Genomic DNA, 15,870 nt, shown 5'->3' with positions numbered 1-15,870 from the left:
ACCCTTGGAGTACCGGGGATGGGATCCAGCCTGGTTGAGAAGGATCCCTGGGTGTTCCGGAGAGGAAAGGGGGTCTGATAAGTGGGGAAAGACCCCGAGTTTTTCACGCCTTTCCCAATTCCTACCAGTTCATTCTCTGATAGAAAACAAAGCCCAGGCCAGGCGCAGTGGCTCAAGCCTGCAATTCCAGCACTTTGGGAGGTCCAGGCTGGTAGATCGCTTGGGCCTGGAAGTTTGAGACCAGCCTGGGCAACATGGGTTGTTTTGTAGAGACGGGTTTGAAAACACAGAATCTGTAATTTTACACAAAATGCAAAAATACAAAAATTAGCTGAGTATGGTGGCACATGCCTGTAATCCCAGCTACTTGGGAGACTGAGACAGGAGAATCGCTTGAACCTGGGAGGCGGAGGTTGCAGTGAGCTGAGATCAAGATCATGCCATTGCATGCCAGCCTGGGCAACAAGAGGGAAACTCTCTCAAAAAAACAAAAATAACTGGGCATGGTAGCACGCATGTGTGGTCCCAGTTACGTGGGAGGCTGAGATGGGAGGATTGCTTGAGCTCAGGAGTTTCAGGGTGCAGTAACCAGAGATTGTGCCACTGCACTCAGCCTGCATGGCAGATCAAGGAAACCAAAGCCCAGATTATCTAGGTCATCAGGGCCATCTGGTGAGTTGCCAGAGGGCAGAAGACATTGTCTTGTCCCTAGCACCTGACTTAAGACACAAGGTTTATAAAGTAAGCAAGCGAACAGCCAGAAGTCTCCAGACTGGGGCTTCACACCAGGCCTATGGAGCTAGAGCCCTTCCCCCCAGCTAGAAGGAACGCCCGCCCAGTGAACAGAAGAGGTTGACAGCCAGAGTGAAAAACTTTATTATTAACAGGCGACAACAAGAAAGCAAATGAATACCCTTAGAACATGGACAGCATCTCCCCCAGCAGCAGGCAGGGGAAGGGAGGCAGGGGGGTAAGCCTAGGGTGTTCCCTAGGAAAGGGCCAGGTTCCCTCCATCCAGCTGGAGGCACTGAGACGGCCTCATTCAGGGAAGTCCAGGATGGCAGCTGAGGGCAGCAGGTTGAGCAGCCAAAGCCCAGGCCTGGTGGATAAACAGGGTCCAAAATGTGACCTTTCTAGACTGATATCACCACGGGGGCGTCATGGGCTGTGGATTCTGCAGATAGGACATCACCACGGCAGAGATGGACAGCCTGAGACAGGAGAGAGGTGTCAGTCCAGGATGGGCAGGCTGGAGTCCCCCCACCCCTTACTCAAGAGTCACTCGTTCTCTAGGCCAAGTCTCACATGAAGCTACTCATCATTTGCTTCGTGTCCTCCGAGCTCCGAGAGTTGGCAAAGCTGATGAAGGAGCAGTAGACAGCGACCCAAGCACACCACTTCAGCTGGGGAAAGGTAGGTGGGTGGGCAGGTCAGTGAAAGGCACAACAATGAGTCCGGAAGCCACCTTTCCAGACACCAGCTCATGCCCACTGATTCCATCTGATGCAGCTGGGACCTTGCCCCCCGGAACTCCTCAGTCCCACCTGCTCATGGCATACTCCAGATACATGGTTTCTAGTCCTACTGCCTGGACTGCGTCTCTCAGGGCCAAGACTCTGACATCTCACATGCTTAAGACCCTGCCCTTTTTCCAGAGTCCCCTCCAAGTTGCTTCAAAGCCTGGCCCCACCCGCAGACCAATCTGCCACATCCCCGCCCTGACCCGAATCCTTGACTTCACCAAAGACTGGAGCTTTCTTGGCCCAGCGTCATCCCAGCCCCACTCCCGGCCGATCTCAGGTCCCGCCCCATCAGCAATGACAAGACGCCCCGCTTCATTCCAAACCCGCCCCCGGGCCTCGTTCTCAGGTCCAACTACACCCATAGAAGCTCAACCCCGCCCACCTTAAGCATGAGGCCGCACATGCTGAAGATCATGCCCAGCAGGTTCATGTAGTCCGGCGTCGGGTCGTCCAAGGCCGGGTTACATTCGCTCGGTGGGGGCTTGTACCTGCGACAGCCTCGAGGGTCAGGGGCGCTCAGGTCCTGCCTGCCCCCGGGATAGACAGACGCTTCCCAGGGCCCCGATCCACACCCACAACCCGAACCCGTGGCCACGACGCTGGCGTCCTCACCTCAGCACTTTGTTCGGCCTCCGTGGGTCCGACATATTGTTAGTAGACATAGCGAGTCGAAGGCCAGGTCACGCCTCTTCCGCTGCAGAAATTGCAGCTTCCGGCGTGCAAGCTGAGGGCGGATTTTAGAGTAACACCCGAGGCCCTCACATTTCCGTTCCTCATGACAGAGGCTTGGACTCCTCCTACCCAGAGAACGAAGATTTAAAAGAAGCCAGAAGTCTTCCTTGCAAAGGGGAAATGGGGAAAAGAACCTGAAAGCGGGCTTCAATAGTTCCAACACGAGCACCCAAATGCCAAAATGATGAACCCGGAAGTGATAAGCAGGAAGTAGGTCAGGAAGAATAATAATAAGGTTACACTCAAGCGTGGGTTTCAAAAGGCGCGCAATCTTCCATACAGACCGATTTAAGGCGGCGAGGAAGGGATCCTGGGACCATGGCTTTCCCTGAGCCAAAGCCGCGGCCTCCGGAGCTGCCGCAGAAACGGTTGAAGACGCTGGACTGCGGGCAAGGGGCGGTGCGAGCTGTACGATTTAATGGTGAGCGCCTTAGTCTTCATTCCGGGTCCCCCTCCCGCCTCCTGAGGTCGGCGGCCCAGTAACCCCCGCCTGGTGTTCCCCAGTGGATGGCAATTACTGCCTGACTTGCGGCAGTGACAAGACCCTGAAGCTGTGGAACCCGCTTCGGGGGACGCTGCTGCGGACGTACAGCGGCCACGGCTACGAGGTGCTGGATGCGGCCAGGTGAGCCGGGGGCCAGGCTGAGATGGGAGCGCTGAGGCTGGGATCCGAGGTCGATGCTGATCTTCCTCCTCCTCTACTCCAGCTCCTTTGACAACAGCAGTCTCTGCTCTGGCGGCGGGGACAAGGCGGTGGTTCTGTGGGATGTGGCATCAGGGCAGGTCATGCGCAAATTCCGGGGCCATGCAGGGGTGAGTGAAAGCCTGGAGACCCTCATTCGAGCGGAGGGGACCCGTATTAGCGCATAGGTGGTGATAAGGCCACCCCCATTACACTGTAAGGATCCCTTCCCCAGATGACGATCCCCCGCTCCGCATGCCAGGCTAGGCAGTCACCAACCCCTGTCCTTGCTGTTCCCCCAAAACCTTTCACCTCCCCTTCTAGCCTTTGCCCTTGCTTTAACCGACACTGGGAACCCTGCCTTTATCCCAGTCCTCCAAAGTCCAGCCTCCTCTGAGTGGCAATAACTTTCTCAGAAGGTGAACACGGTGCAGTTTAATGAAGAGGCCACAGTTATCCTGTCCGGTGAGTCTGGGGCCTCACAGGGGGTTCCAGGATACTGCCCTTCCCCTCCAAACCTGACCTCACCATCATGCTGGCCTCACAGGCTCTATTGATTCCAGTATCCGCTGTTGGGATTGCCGCTCACGGAGGCCTGAGCCAGTGCAGACGCTGGATGAGGCCAGAGATGGCGTGTCCAGTGTGAAGGTGTCAGACCACGAGGTCCTGGCAGGGTGAGTGGAGCCAGGACCTGGTCTCAGCCAAGGTGCTACTGGGAATCATAGCTGCCCCCATGCTCAGATTAAAACCTACTCTCAGCTGGGCACAGTGGCACACAGCTGTAGTCTCAGCTACTTGGGAGGCCGAGGTGGAAGGATCACTTGAGCCCAAGAGTTCAAGGGACCACTGCACTCCATGCTGGGTGAAAGTGAGACTGTCTAAAAAATAAAATAATAATCAAGCTGGGCAGGGTGGTTCACACCTATAATTCCAGCACTTTGGGAGGCCGAGGAGGGCAGATCACTTGAGGTCAGGAGTTTGAGACCAGCCTGGCCAACATGGTGAAATCCCGTCTCTACTAAAAATACAAAAATTAGCCGGGTGTGGTGATAGGAGCCTGTAATCCCAGCTACTTGGGAGACTGAGGCAGGAGAATCGCCTGAACTGGGGAGTTGGAGGTTGCAATGAGCCGAGACTGTGCCACTGCACTCCAGCCTGGGCGACAGAGTGAGACTCTGTCTCAAAAAAAAAAAAAAAAAAATAGGTAAAATGAAACGATTTTTAAAAATAAATAAAAATAGACTGGGTGCGGTGGCTCATGCCTGTAATCCCAACACTTTGGGAGGCTGAGGTGGGCGGATCCTGAGGTCAGGAGATAGAGACCATTCTGGCTAACACGGTGAAACCCTGTGTCTACTAAAAATTCAAATAATTAGCTGGGCGTAGTGGCAGGTGCCTGTAATCCCAGCTACTTGGGAGGCTGAGGCAGGAGAATGGCATGAACCCGGGAGGCAGAGCTTGCAGTGAGCCAAGATTGCACCACTACACTCCAGCCTGGGCAGCAGAGTGAGACTTCGTCTCAAAAATAAATAAATACATACATAAAAATAATCATAGGCCCGACAGTGGCTGAGTCGAGCCATGAGCCGATGCGTTTTGGAGCCTCGGCCCCCGGGGAAGCGGTGGATGGTGGCTGGCCTGGGGAATCCCGGACTGCCCGGCACGCGACACAGCGTAGGCATGGCGGTGCTGGAGCAGCTGGCGCGGCGGCTGGGTGTGGCGGAGAGTTGGACGCGCGACCGGCACTGTGCCGCCGACCTCGCCCTGGCCCCGCTGGGGGATGCCCAACTGGTCCTGCTCTGGCCACGGCGGCTTATGAACGCCAACGGGCGCAGCGTGGCCCGGGCTGCGGAGCTGTTTGGGCTGACTGCCGAGGAAGTCTACCTGGTGCATGATGAGCTGGACAAGCCCCTGGGGAGACTGGCTCTGAAGCTGGGGGGCAGTGCCAGGGGCCACAATGGAGTCCGTTCCTGCATTAGCTGCCTCAACTCCAATGCAATGCCAAGGCTGCGGGTGGGCATCGGGCGCCCGACACACCCTGAGGCGGTACAGGCCCATGTGCTGGGCTGCTTCTCCCCTGCTGAGCAGGAGCTGCTGCCTCTGTTGCTGGATCGAGCCACCGACCTGATCTTGGACCACATTCGTGAGCGAAGCCAGGGGCCCTCATTGGGGCCGTGACACCAGTGGCCATGGCTGCCCGCCTGACTGTAGTACCCACCAACCCAGCCAGGGCCACAGAGCTGCCATGCCAGCCTTGGTATCTACTTTTTATACAACTGTCCTGTAGACTGTTGCAGGCTGCCTGCGGATTAAAGTGGGGGTGACTGTGACTGGAAAAAAAAAAAAAAAAAAAAATCATAGAGAAGAATTTTTTTTTTTTTTTTTTAAAGACAGAGTCTCTGTCGCCAGGCTGGAGTGCAGCGACGTGATCTTGGCTCACTGCAACCTCCAACTCCCGGGTTCACGCCATTCTCCTGCCTCAGCCTCCTGAGTAGCTGGGACTACAGGCATACGCCACCACACATGGCTAATTTTTGTATTTTTAGTAGAGACGGGGTTTCACCATGTTGGCCAGGAGGGTCTCCATCTCTTGACCTTGTGATCCGCCCGCCTCAACCTCCCAAAGTGTTGGAATTACAGGCGTGAGCCACCGCGCCCGGCCGAAAAAATATATTTTCTATTCATTAAGTGGAAGTGAAGAGATCATCATAAAGATCTTCACATTGAGAAGGCGGAGGAGGAGGAAGAGGAGGGGTTGGTCTTGGTGTCTCAGGGCTGATAGAGGCAGAAGAAAATCCACATATAAGTGGACTTTCAGTTTAAACCGTGTTGTTCATGGATCAACTGTACTTTGAAAAGTACAGTGCTCCCTCTGGTGGCTGTGGGGGTGCAGGGAGACCGGAGCAGTCTAGATGGTGGTGCTGGGTAGTGGGGAAAGTGGTGGGACTGAGTACTGAGGAGGAGGAGCTGGAGAATACAGGAGAAGGGGGAATTGGGCCAGGTGGGGTGGCTCACGCCTGTAATCCCAGCACTTTGGGAGGCTAAGGTGGGCGGATCACCTGAGGTCGGGAGTTCAACACCAGCCTGACCAACATGGAGAAACCCTGTCTCTACTAAAAATACAAAATTAGCAGGGCATGGTGGCGCATGCCTGTAATCCCATCTACTCAGGAGGCTGAGGCAGGAGAATCGTTTGAACCTAGGAGGCGGAGGTTGCGGTGAGCCAAGATCAGGCCATTGCACTCCAGCCTGGGCAACAAGAGCAAAACTCTCTCAAAAAAAAAAAGAAAAAGAAAAGGGAGAATCGGAAGGACTCCAAGGGTTTGGAAAGGGGTTGTGGGTCTTGGAAACGATGGAGTAGGACCTGATTGGCCCAGGGCCTGAGTCTCAAGGCCAGAGCTTCAGAATTCCACTCCTGTGCACTGGAAGAGCAGGCCCAGCGGTCTGGGAAGGCACAGGGCTGCCTGGAGCCATGGAGCCTAGTCAAGGCTTCCGCTGGATCTACCCTCTCCTGCAGCTCCGTGGACGGCCGCATGAGACGCTATGACCTGAGGATGGGCCAGCTCTTCTCAGACTACGTCGGCAGTGAGTGTGGCCGGGGATGTGGGACAGGCAGGGAAGATGGGGGGCCAGCCAGGGGCACCCCAGCCTCACTCACCTATCCGTCCCTCCCCCAAGGCCCCATCACCTGCACCTGCTTCAGCCGGGATGGGCAGTGCACCCTGGTGTCCAGTCTGGACTCCACATTGCGACTCCTGGACAAAGACACAGGGGAGCTGCTGGGCGAGTGAGTCCTTGTGGTGGTGGGGATCCCTTCCCTCCTCTCCCACCTCTGGAGAGGACCAAGCCCCCCGATCCTGTCCACCCTTAGGTACAAGGGCCATAAGAACCAGGAGTACAAGCTGGACTGCTGCCTAAGCGAGCGTGACACACATGTGGTCAGCTGCTCTGAGGACGGGAAGGTGTTCTTCTGGGACCTGGTGGAGGTGAGGTGCCCCCAGCCCTACTTCATACATAGCTTGCCCCGTCTCAGCCCTGTCCTTACCTCAGTCACTCCAGGGCCTAAAGGCTAGGATCTTCTTTTTTCTTTTTTGAGACAAGTCTTGCTCTGTCGCCCAGGCTAGAGTGCAGTGGCGCGATCTTGGCTCACTATAAACTCCGCCTCCCAAATTCAAGCGATTCGTCTGCCTCAGCCTTCTGAGTAGTTGGGATTGTAGGTGCATGCCACCATGCCCAGCTAATTTTTGTATTTTTAGTAGAGATAGGGTTTCATCATGTTGGTCAGGCTGGTCTTGAACTCCTGACCTCATGATCCGCCCACTTTAGCCTCCCAAAGTGCTGGGATTACAGGCCTGAGCCACCACGCCTAGCCCTTTTTTCTTTTTTTGAGATGGAGTCTCATGCTGTTGCCCAGGCTGGAATGTGGTGGCGCCATCTCAGCTCACTGCAACCTCTGCCCCCCAGGGTTCAGGTGATTCTCATGTCTCAGCCTCCCGAGTAGCTGGGATTACAGGCCCCCACCACCACACCTGGCTAATTTTTGTATTTTTAGTACAGACAGGGTTTCACTATGTTGGCCAGGCTGGTCTCAAACTCCTGACCTCAAGTGATCCACCCGCCTCGGCCTCCCAAAGTGCTGGGATTACAGGCCTGAGCCACCGCGCCCAGCTTGGGCTAGATGAGAAGGTGAGGCAGGAAGGGCATTCCAGGCAAAGGGAACAGCATATGTTATGGTATAGAGGTGTGGCCAGTGCATGCGTCAGTCAGGAAACAAAGGCTTCAGGGTGGAGGCAGATGCGGCAAGATCCAGGTCAGGCTGGGCCACAGATGCCAGGCCGAGCAACTGGCACTGACCCCTGGGCAAGGGGGAGCCGACAGCCATGTCTAACCCTGGGTGAGATAGCGCTGTAGTCATTCAAGAAACTGGAGCGACATCTGCGCATCCCTGTGCATGTTTTCAAGCCCTGAGCCCTGTCCTTGACATGTCCCAGCCTGGCGGGGAGTTAGGCCAGAAATAGACCATCCTGGTGTAGTGGGGTCAGAACTGGGGGAATCTCGGCCAAGGAGACATCAGCACTGGGCTTGGCCAGGGGAACTAAGGCCCAGAAGAGGATGGAGGGAACCGGAGGCCCCTGGAGACTTGGCAGACAAGCTCTTGCTTTAGGAACTAAGATAACAAAAATGTTCCACCTATTTCTTGTGGGCCCAGTAGAACAGAAGTTGCATTGGAGGGCAGGCACATCAAGGGACATTTTCAAGGTGGAAAGAGGAACCATGGCTTGCTGGAGGAACTGTTTGCATTGGTTGTGACCAGGGGAAGTGGGGATCCTTGGCGCTGCCAAGTGGACAGGATGGAGCCCAGCTTGTGGCAGGGAACACGCAAGCTGCGAGCAAGGCATGCTCCAAGCATGGTAGTGGCAGAATATCAGCGGTCTCTGGACACGGTCTAGAAGCAGAGCCAAGAGGAATGACTGATGGAGGAATGTGTGGTACAAGAAAAAGACTCCCGGCCAGGAGCAGTGGCTCACGCCTGTAATCCCAGCACTTTGGGAGGCCGAGGGGGGTGGATCACGAGGTCAGGAGATAGAGATCATCCTGGCTAACATGGTGAAACCCCGTCTGCACTAAAAATACAAAAATTAGCTGGGCATGGTTATGTGTGCCTGTAATCCCAGTTACTCGGGAGGCTGAGGCAGGAGAACCCCTTGAACCAGGGAGTTGGAGGTTGCAGTGAGCCAAGATCGCACCACTGCACTCCAGCCTGTCAACAGAGCGAGACTCTGTCTCAAAAAAAAAAGAAAAGAAAAAGGCTCCCAAAGCCAGGCGTGGTGGCTCACACCTGTAATCCCAGCACTTTGGGAGGCCAAGGCAGGAGGATCACTTGAGGCCAGGAGTTTGAGACCAGCCTGGTCAACATGGTAAGACCCCATCTCTGTTATTTTAAAAGATGAAAAGTCAATAAAAGAGGCTCCCAAGACATGCCGCCTGAACACCTGGTAGGACAGAGCTACTGAGGGGCTCAGTCTGGGGTAGGTTCATTTTGCAGTGTCCAGGAGGCAATTAGAGGCAGGTGGCTGAAGGTCAGGCGAGAGGTGACTGAGAGCTTCAGGCAGGACTGAGATGGGGGGTGCCCAGGGACCTCAGGAACGAGGGGACAGCCCAGCCACAAATAACCACTCCCTACCCCTCGCTCCATAGGGTGTCCTGGCTCTGGCCCTGCCTGTGGGTCGTGGCGTGGTGCAGTCGCTGGCCTACCATCCCACGGAGCCCTGCCTGCTGACCGCCCTGGGGGGCAGCATCCAGTGCTGGCGGGAAGAGGCCTATGAGGCAGAGGATGGAGCAGGCTGAAGCCAGGGGACCCACCAACAGGACCAAGGACCAAGACACAGATGCGGAAGGACTGCAGAGACCATTTTATTCTAGAGACGTGGCTGACCAAAAAGTAGGGGAGGGGCTGGGTCTGTGAATTAATAAATAGAGGAGGGGTAAGACCTTCCTGGGACAGCAGCTGCTCAGTCCTCGTTCTTCTCATGCATGAAGGCATCTATCTTCTGGGCAAAGGTTTCAGCCACGAGCAGGGGGAAGACCAGGGAAGCGTCGGCATAGACCTGGGTGGGGGGAACCTGGGTAAGCCATGGGACCCACGCCCAAGGTCCCGAAGACCCTGTGCCCCACCCAGTCAGCCCTTACCTTGACAGGCTGTGCATCCACCCGGATCTTGCCCCAGGAGACAGCCTCGTCTGGTCGGGCACCCGAGTCGGAGCCATCAAACTCCTGGGCTGTGTTGATGTAGACAGCATAGTCGGCCCCGTTCCGCTGTGGGGAGAGGAGGGGCACGGCGGGCCCAGCCAGCCAGTCACAGGAGACAGACACAGAGGGAGGACACCATAGCCAAACAGGCTGAGAGGTGTGTCCCAGATGAAGGAAGCCCTGTGCAGACCCTTGCTCCCAGACAGGGCCCCTATCAATGTCTGGGGTCACTAGAGCTGCTGGGCAACAACGGCCCATGTTTCCCCAGACCCAGCAGCCAGGTGTCAACAACCCTGCCCCATCAGCAAGGCAGGAGCTGCCAGCAACTGTATCCTCAGAAGCCCTCCAAATCCAACCACCTTCCGCCTCCACGGTGCCCATCCTGATCCCTGCATGGTCACCACCGTCCTAGACTGGAGTTCTCACTCACCTGCCACCATCTGTTCACCACATGGCCACCAGGGGGAGCATGGGAACCCGAGGCAAGTCCTCTCCCACCTCCCTCAGGGCAAAGACCAAAGCTGCGCCTCAGCCCTCAGGACCCAGCAGACTGCCTGTGGCACCTCGCCGCATCACCTCCTGGCCCTCACCACTCCACTTTCCCCTCTCCAGGTTCCCAGCTGTTCCTGGATTACTTCAGGCACCCCAGAGCCTTTGCACTGGCTGTTCCCTCTCTTGGGAACTTTGCAATCCAGAAGCTCAATCCTACCACAGCAGCTGCAACTCCTGGCACAGGAGACAACTACATGGCTCCTGAGAGATGCCTCCCCAAACCCCTGCTCCCAGCTCATACTTCCAGAAGCCTCCTTCCAAAACCCCTTGTTGGACAGAACCCCTTTCTCTTATCCCATCATCTAGTATTCTCCGTAGCAATGACTGCCCCGACATGGGTGTCACTTGTTTGCTATCTCCCCTACTAGAACATCAGTCCCAGGGGAGCAGGGATCCTGGTTTGTCTAGTTCATGCTGTCTCCCCAGCGCATGGCATAGGCCTAGCACACAGCACCCCCACTCACCATGAGGTTGGCATTGGCGATGTGGTGCTTGACCACGCCCCCGCCCAGAATGATCATCCCAGTGCCCTTGGCAAAGATGGCCTGCGTGTTGATGAGCCTCAGGTCTGGGGGAAGAGGGTCGAAGTCAGGCCTTGGACTCAGCCGGCCCTCCTCCCCATCTCCTCTGTGGCCCCAGCACCTTACCCTCAACGATGTCCAGGACCAGGCCCGGGTGCTTATAGGAATGGAAGAAGATCATGTCACCCAGCGAGCCGTCTGTAAGTGCGGGACTAAACACAGGGATGTGGTTCTGCAGAGAACATGACAGGACAGTGGCTGGAGCTCAGAGCCTTGTCCCCATGCCACCTGCATCACTATCTGACTGTGGGCGGGGTGCCTAATTTATCTAGGACTGTTTCCTCAATTATAAAATAAGCATAACAGTAACACCTCTCACAGATGAGGCCTATATGAGAAAACCCACAGAAAACACTTAGGACACCTCTCACAGATGAGGCCTATATGAGAAAACCCACAGAAAACACTTAGGATAGTGCCCGGCACATAAAGAACTCGCCTATTAGCTTGCTGAGCTGTTTCTTTCTCTCTCTCTTTTTTTTTTTTTTTTTTCCTGAGATGGAGTTTCACTCGTTGCCCTAGCTGGAGTGCAATAGCACAATCTTGGCTTACTGCAACCTCTGCCTCCTGGGTTCCAGGGATTCCCCTGCTTCAGCCTCCCGAGTAGCTCGAATTACAGGCATGTGCCACCACGCCCAGCTAATTTGCTTTTTTTTTTTTTTTTTTTTTTTAGTAGAGAAGGGGTTTCACCATGTTGGCCAGGCTGGTCTTGAACTCCTGACTTCAGGTGATCCATCCACTTCGGCCTCCCAAAGTACTGGGATTACAAGCATGAGCCACTGTGCCTGGCCCTCTATCTCTTTTTTAAAGAGCCAGCTTGTGGCTGGGCGCGATGACTTGCGCCTATAATCCCAGCACTTTGGGTGGCCGAGGCGGTTGGATCGCCTGAGGTTGGGAGCTCGAGACCAGCCTGACCAACATGGAGAAACCCTGTCTCTACAAAAAATACAAAATTATCCAGGCGTGGTGGCACATGCCTGTAATCCCAGCTACTTGGGAACTTGGGAGGCTGAAGCAGGAGAATCGCCTGAACCCAGGAAGTAGAGGTTGCTATGAGCCAAGATTGCACCATTGAACTCCAGCCTGGGTAACAAGAGTGAAACTCTGTCTCAAAAAAAAAAAAAAAAAAAAAAAGAGCCAGCTTGTGCAACATGGTGAGTCCCCATCTCTACAAAAAAAATTAGCCAGGCATGGTGGCAAGCACCTATAGTCCCAGCTACTCCAGAGGCTGAGGCAGGAGAATCGATTGAGCCCAGAAGCTCAAGACAGCAGTGAGTCATTATTGTGCCACTGCACTCCTGCCTGGGCAACAGAGTGAGACCCTGTCTTGTAAAAAAGAAAGAGTGGGTAGGCTGGGTGTGGTAGCTCACACCTGTAATCCCAGCACTTTGGGAGGCCAAGGAGGGCGGATCACTTGAGGTCAGGAGTTCAAGACCAGCCTGGCCAACATGGTGAATCCCCCCATCTGTACAAAAATACAAAAATTAGCTGGGCATGATGGTGGGCGCATGTAATCCCCGCTACTCAGTAGACTGAGGTGGGAGAATCACTTGAACCTGGGAGGCGGAGGTTGCAGTGAGCTGAAATCACACCATTGCACTCCAGCTTGGGTGACAGAGTAAGACTGTCTCAAAAAAAAAAAAGAGGGCCGGGCACAGTGACTCACGCCTTTAATCCCAGCACTTTGGGAGGCCGAGGTGGGCGGATCACGAGGTCAGGAGATCAAGACCAGCCTGGCTAACACAGTGAAACGCCGTCTCTACTGAAAATACAAAAGATTAGCTGGGCGTGTCGGCGGGCGCCTGTAGTCCCAGCTACTTGGGAGGCTGAGGCAGGAGAATGGCATGAACCAGGGAGGCGGAGCTTGCAGTGAGCCGAGATCGCCACTGCACTCCAGCCTGGGCAACAAAGCGAGACTCCATCTCAAAAAAAAAAAAAAAGGGTAGGCAGCCTTTTTTTTTTTTTTTTTCTTCCAGATTCTGATTCTCTAATTAAAGGGAGTGGGTAGCTCTTATTTTATAGCCTCTGGGAGTGTGGGACCCTGAGCCAGGCCCCAGGGGAGTTGCTAAGTCCTGCCCCTACTGTTCCAGAGATAGTCTGGGAGGAGCATAAGGATGCTGAGCCCTCACTAGTTATCTGTGTGACTTGGGACAAAATTACCTAGCCTGGCCAGGCACAGTGGCTCATGCCTCTAATCCCAGCACTTTGGGAGGCCAAGGTGGGAGGACTGCCTGAGGCCAGGAGTTCAAGACCAGCCTGGGCAACATAGGGAGACCCCCCCATCTCTACAAAACAATTTTAAAATTAGCTGGTCATGGTGGCATGTGCCTGTGGTCCCAGCTACTCGAGAGGCTGAGGTGGGAGGACTGCTTGGCCCCAGGTTGAGGCTACAGTGAGCTGTGATCACATCACTGCATTCCAGCCTAGGTGACAGAGCCAGATCCTGTCTCAAAAAAAAAAAAAAAAAATTACCATGCCTGTGTTTCAGTCTCCTCATCTAAGCATGAGGATGCTGAGAATAACAGTGGTGAATTCCCAGGTGGCTGGAAAGATGAAATAACACATGTCAAAGTCTGGCTACTTTGCCCCCGCTTAGGTCCTCACCTTCTGGGCCCAGTAATACACGGACTCTGGGTTGTTGATCTCCTTGCCCAGCCGGGCGATCATCTTAGAAGGCGTCCACTTTACACCCTAGGAGAGGATGTGAGCTTCAGGCCATGCTTCCCCTGACTCCCACTGACTGGCCCCTCCAGGTTGCCCCAGCCCCACCTCTGTGTTTTGCTCCAGCACCATCTGGTCCAGAATGGGCATCAGCCAGTCCTCAAACTTGCAGTAATTGTCATTGGGCACCAGCAGGTTTCCGATCCTGAGGAAAGGAAGCATTTGGGCATCAGGCCCCAGGACCCTTGGTCCAGCTCCCCTGCCCAGCACCACTCAGGGTTCTCACCTATTGATCCCGTTCTCCCGGAGCTCCTTCCCCCTGAGGCTAAACTCGCCCAAGTATGTGGGCGCCAGGCACTTGATGAGGTCCTCCTCCACGCCGCCAGCTGTGGTCACCAATACGTCCACCTATAGCCACAGGGCAGCGAAGTTGGCCCAAGAAGGAAGCCCCGGCCCTCATTCTGGGCAGGACTTCTAACCTCATCCTTGTCCAGTGACTCCTACGAGGGAGCTCTGCTACAAAACAAAACTTGATTCTGTTCCTCTGCTTATAATAGACCCCTATCTCCCCATCTCACTTAAACGATCAATAACTGCATCGCCCATTGACCCAGGGGCCAAGGCCACGGCCCCACCAGCTCCCCACCATGTTGTGCTGCACAAGGTAGCGAATGGTCTCACGGATGCCTGAACTGATGAGGTTGGATGTATATCCCAGGAAAATGGTGCAGCCGGTAAGTGGGCGGCAGCTCTGGGTCAGGTCTGCATGCTGGTCTTCATCCTGTGACAGCGGTTCCAGCTTCTTCTCGATCTGGGAGTAAAGGCCAGGTCGAGTTAAGCACTGGCGTTAAATCCTAGACCCAGGACTCCAGGTGGGCTCCAGAAACAGATTTCACCCCAGGCCCTGCACACTCAGGGATACAGGACCAGTTCTACAGGGGACCAAGGTACATCTCCTGTGCAAACTCTGCCCCTTCCCAGACCAGATCTCAGGACACGCGTTAAGGATTTGCCCCCACCCCTTTTTTTTTAGGCAGAGTTTCACTCTTGTTGCCCAGGTTAGAGTGCAATGGCACAATTTCGGCTCACCGCAACCTCCGTCTCCCAGGTTCAAGCAATTCTCCTGCCTCAGCCTCCCGAGTAGCTGAGATTACAAGTATGCACCACCATGCCCGGCTAATTTTGTATTTTTAGTAGAGACGGGGTTTCTCCATGTTGGTTAGGCTGGTCTCGAACTCCCGACCTCAGGTGATCCGCCCGCCTCAGCCTCCCAAAATGCTGAGATTACAGGCGTGAGCCACCGTGCCCGGCCTTTTTTTTTTTTTCTCTCTTTTGAGACAGAGTATCGCTCTGTCACCAGACTGGATTGCAGTGGCGCGATCTCGCTGCAACCTCCGCCTCCCGGGTTCAAGCGATTCTCCTGCCTCGGCCTCGGGAGTAGCTGGGACTACAGGCGCGCATCACCATGCCCGGCTAAGTTTTTGAATTTTAGCAGAGACAGGGTTTCACTATGTTGGCCAGGCTGGTCTCGAACGCCTGATCTAGTGATCTACCCGCCTCAGCTTCCCAAAATGCTGGGATTATAGGCATAAGCCACCGCGCCCGGCCAGCCCCCACCTTTTTAGGAATCAGAGAGCATCTCCTTTCAGATCCGGTCCCTTCCCCGCTGGGAAAAGCAAATCTAAATTCAAGCACCGCCCAGACCTAGGCTCCTCCTCCCAAATTCTCCCTTAACTTGTCTAGCCCCAGGCTCCGCCTATTCCAGAAAGCTTTAAATTTACCTGGAACCCGCTCCCACACCGAGAATCACTCCTTGCCTCCTCGGGCTACCTTACTAGCATGTAACTACTAGAGTGAAAAATCCCCTTCCCAGGACAAAAACTCCCGCCCAGAATAGGTCCCGCCTTCCTCCAACTATTGGGCCGCTCAAATAAAAGACATATCCCCTCCACTGGAAGCCCTGCCCCCGTCTAGTACCGCACTGGTTCTACAAGCCACGCCCCTCCGCGTCCCTAGAAGTCCCGCCCCCGTCCTCACCATGGCATTGACTTGCTGTACAGCGCGCCCGAAGTTGGTGGCCTGGAAGCCGGTGGTGCCGAAGGCTTTCAGCAGCGCGCAGTAATCCACACCGCGGGTGAAGTCGTAGCCCCGGACCTGGGTGCTTTCGGGCGGCAACGTCGAGCTGTGCTTTAGCACGGCGGCCAGCGCCGCAGCTGGCGCCTCCCGTTCCGGGGAACCTTCCATGCGCCTGTAGCCGGCTCTCGAGTCAGAGCTGCCCCTAGGCCGGGCTTACGGCGGCCCAGAAACGCGTTAATCCCCGACGCGCGCGTCTCGCAGGAGCACAGGAAGTAGGGAAAGCGCTTTGGGAGAAAGACCGGAAGTTGGTTTA

General features: G+C 55.3%; 3 protein-coding genes and 1 pseudogene across 5 annotated transcripts; 2 read left to right on the top strand and 2 right to left on the bottom strand.

Moving 5' to 3' along the window:
* Positions 1 to 858: 858 nt before the first annotated feature.
* On the bottom strand, positions 859 to 2,411 carry WDR83OS (WD repeat domain 83 opposite strand). The gene is made up of 4 exons (XM_010361653.2): positions 2,136 to 2,411; positions 1,906 to 2,011; positions 1,306 to 1,403; positions 859 to 1,211 (listed from the first exon to the last, which is right to left on the bottom strand). The coding sequence occupies exons 1-4, from the start codon at positions 2,183 to 2,185 to the stop codon at positions 1,145 to 1,147; spliced, it is 321 nt and encodes a 106-aa protein (XP_010359955.1). The 5' UTR covers positions 2,186 to 2,411; the 3' UTR covers positions 859 to 1,144.
* A 68-nt stretch (positions 2,412 to 2,479) lies between these two features.
* Positions 2,480 to 9,444, top strand: WDR83 (WD repeat domain 83). Its single transcript, XM_010361656.2, has 9 exons — positions 2,480 to 2,676; positions 2,760 to 2,880; positions 2,963 to 3,068; positions 3,354 to 3,402; positions 3,485 to 3,611; positions 6,455 to 6,522; positions 6,616 to 6,724; positions 6,809 to 6,923; positions 9,136 to 9,444. Exons 1-9 carry the CDS (start codon positions 2,574 to 2,576, stop codon positions 9,283 to 9,285), a joined length of 948 nt encoding a protein of 315 aa, XP_010359958.1. The 5' UTR covers positions 2,480 to 2,573; the 3' UTR covers positions 9,286 to 9,444.
* LOC115899236 lies at positions 4,384 to 5,291 on the top strand (annotated as a pseudogene). Its single transcript, XR_004058945.1, has one exon. The product of XR_004058945.1 is annotated as a probable peptidyl-tRNA hydrolase pseudogene (transcript).
* On the bottom strand, positions 9,331 to 15,848 carry DHPS (deoxyhypusine synthase). 2 transcript variants are annotated; one of them, XM_010361657.2, is made up of 9 exons: positions 15,519 to 15,848; positions 14,128 to 14,292; positions 13,768 to 13,889; positions 13,590 to 13,686; positions 13,425 to 13,511; positions 10,887 to 10,992; positions 10,704 to 10,807; positions 9,628 to 9,753; positions 9,331 to 9,545 (listed from the first exon to the last, which is right to left on the bottom strand). In XM_010361657.2, the coding sequence occupies exons 1-9, from the start codon at positions 15,723 to 15,725 to the stop codon at positions 9,450 to 9,452; spliced, it is 1,110 nt and encodes a 369-aa protein (XP_010359959.2). In that variant the 5' UTR covers positions 15,726 to 15,848; the 3' UTR covers positions 9,331 to 9,449. The 2 variants fall into 2 exon arrangements, with proteins under 2 accessions (XP_010359959.2, XP_030792665.1); XM_030936805.1 differs by having other exon boundaries at positions 14,163 to 14,292; positions 15,519 to 15,842.
* Between the last annotated feature and the right edge of the window lie 22 nt (positions 15,849 to 15,870).

Source organism: Rhinopithecus roxellana, chromosome 8 (genome assembly GCF_007565055.1).
Source record: "Rhinopithecus roxellana isolate Shanxi Qingling chromosome 8, ASM756505v1, whole genome shotgun sequence".
Lineage (NCBI taxonomy): Eukaryota > Metazoa > Chordata > Mammalia > Primates > Cercopithecidae > Rhinopithecus > Rhinopithecus roxellana.
Note: the sequence above shows the minus strand (reverse complement) of the source record. Positions and strands in the feature narration are given on the sequence as shown.

Coding starts and splice junctions, on each gene's coding strand:
- DHPS (XM_010361657.2), bottom strand. CDS start 15,725: ATGGAAGGTTCCCCGGAACGGGAGGCGCCAGCTGCGGCGCTGGCCGCC. Junction 14,293..15,518: donor TACAGCAAGTCAATGCCATG/GTGAGGACGGGG, acceptor CTTTACTCCCAG/ATCGAGAAGAAGCTGGAACC. Junction 13,890..14,127: donor ACCTTGTGCAGCACAACATG/GTGGGGAGCTGG, acceptor CTGTGGCTATAG/GTGGACGTATTGGTGACCAC.
- WDR83OS (XM_010361653.2), bottom strand. CDS start 2,185: ATGTCTACTAACAATATGTCGGACCCACGGAGGCCGAACAAAGTGCTG. Junction 2,012..2,135: donor AGGCCGAACAAAGTGCTGAG/GTGAGGACGCCA, acceptor AGGCTGTCGCAG/GTACAAGCCCCCACCGAGCG. Junction 1,212..1,305: donor CAAATGATGAGTAGCTTCAT/GTGAGACTTGGC, acceptor CTCCTGTCTCAG/GCTGTCCATCTCTGCCGTGG.
- WDR83 (XM_010361656.2), top strand. CDS start 2,574: ATGGCTTTCCCTGAGCCAAAGCCGCGGCCTCCGGAGCTGCCGCAGAAA. Junction 2,881..2,962: donor GAGGTGCTGGATGCGGCCAG/GTGAGCCGGGGG, acceptor CCTCTACTCCAG/CTCCTTTGACAACAGCAGTC. Junction 3,403..3,484: donor GGCCACAGTTATCCTGTCCG/GTGAGTCTGGGG, acceptor CTGGCCTCACAG/GCTCTATTGATTCCAGTATC.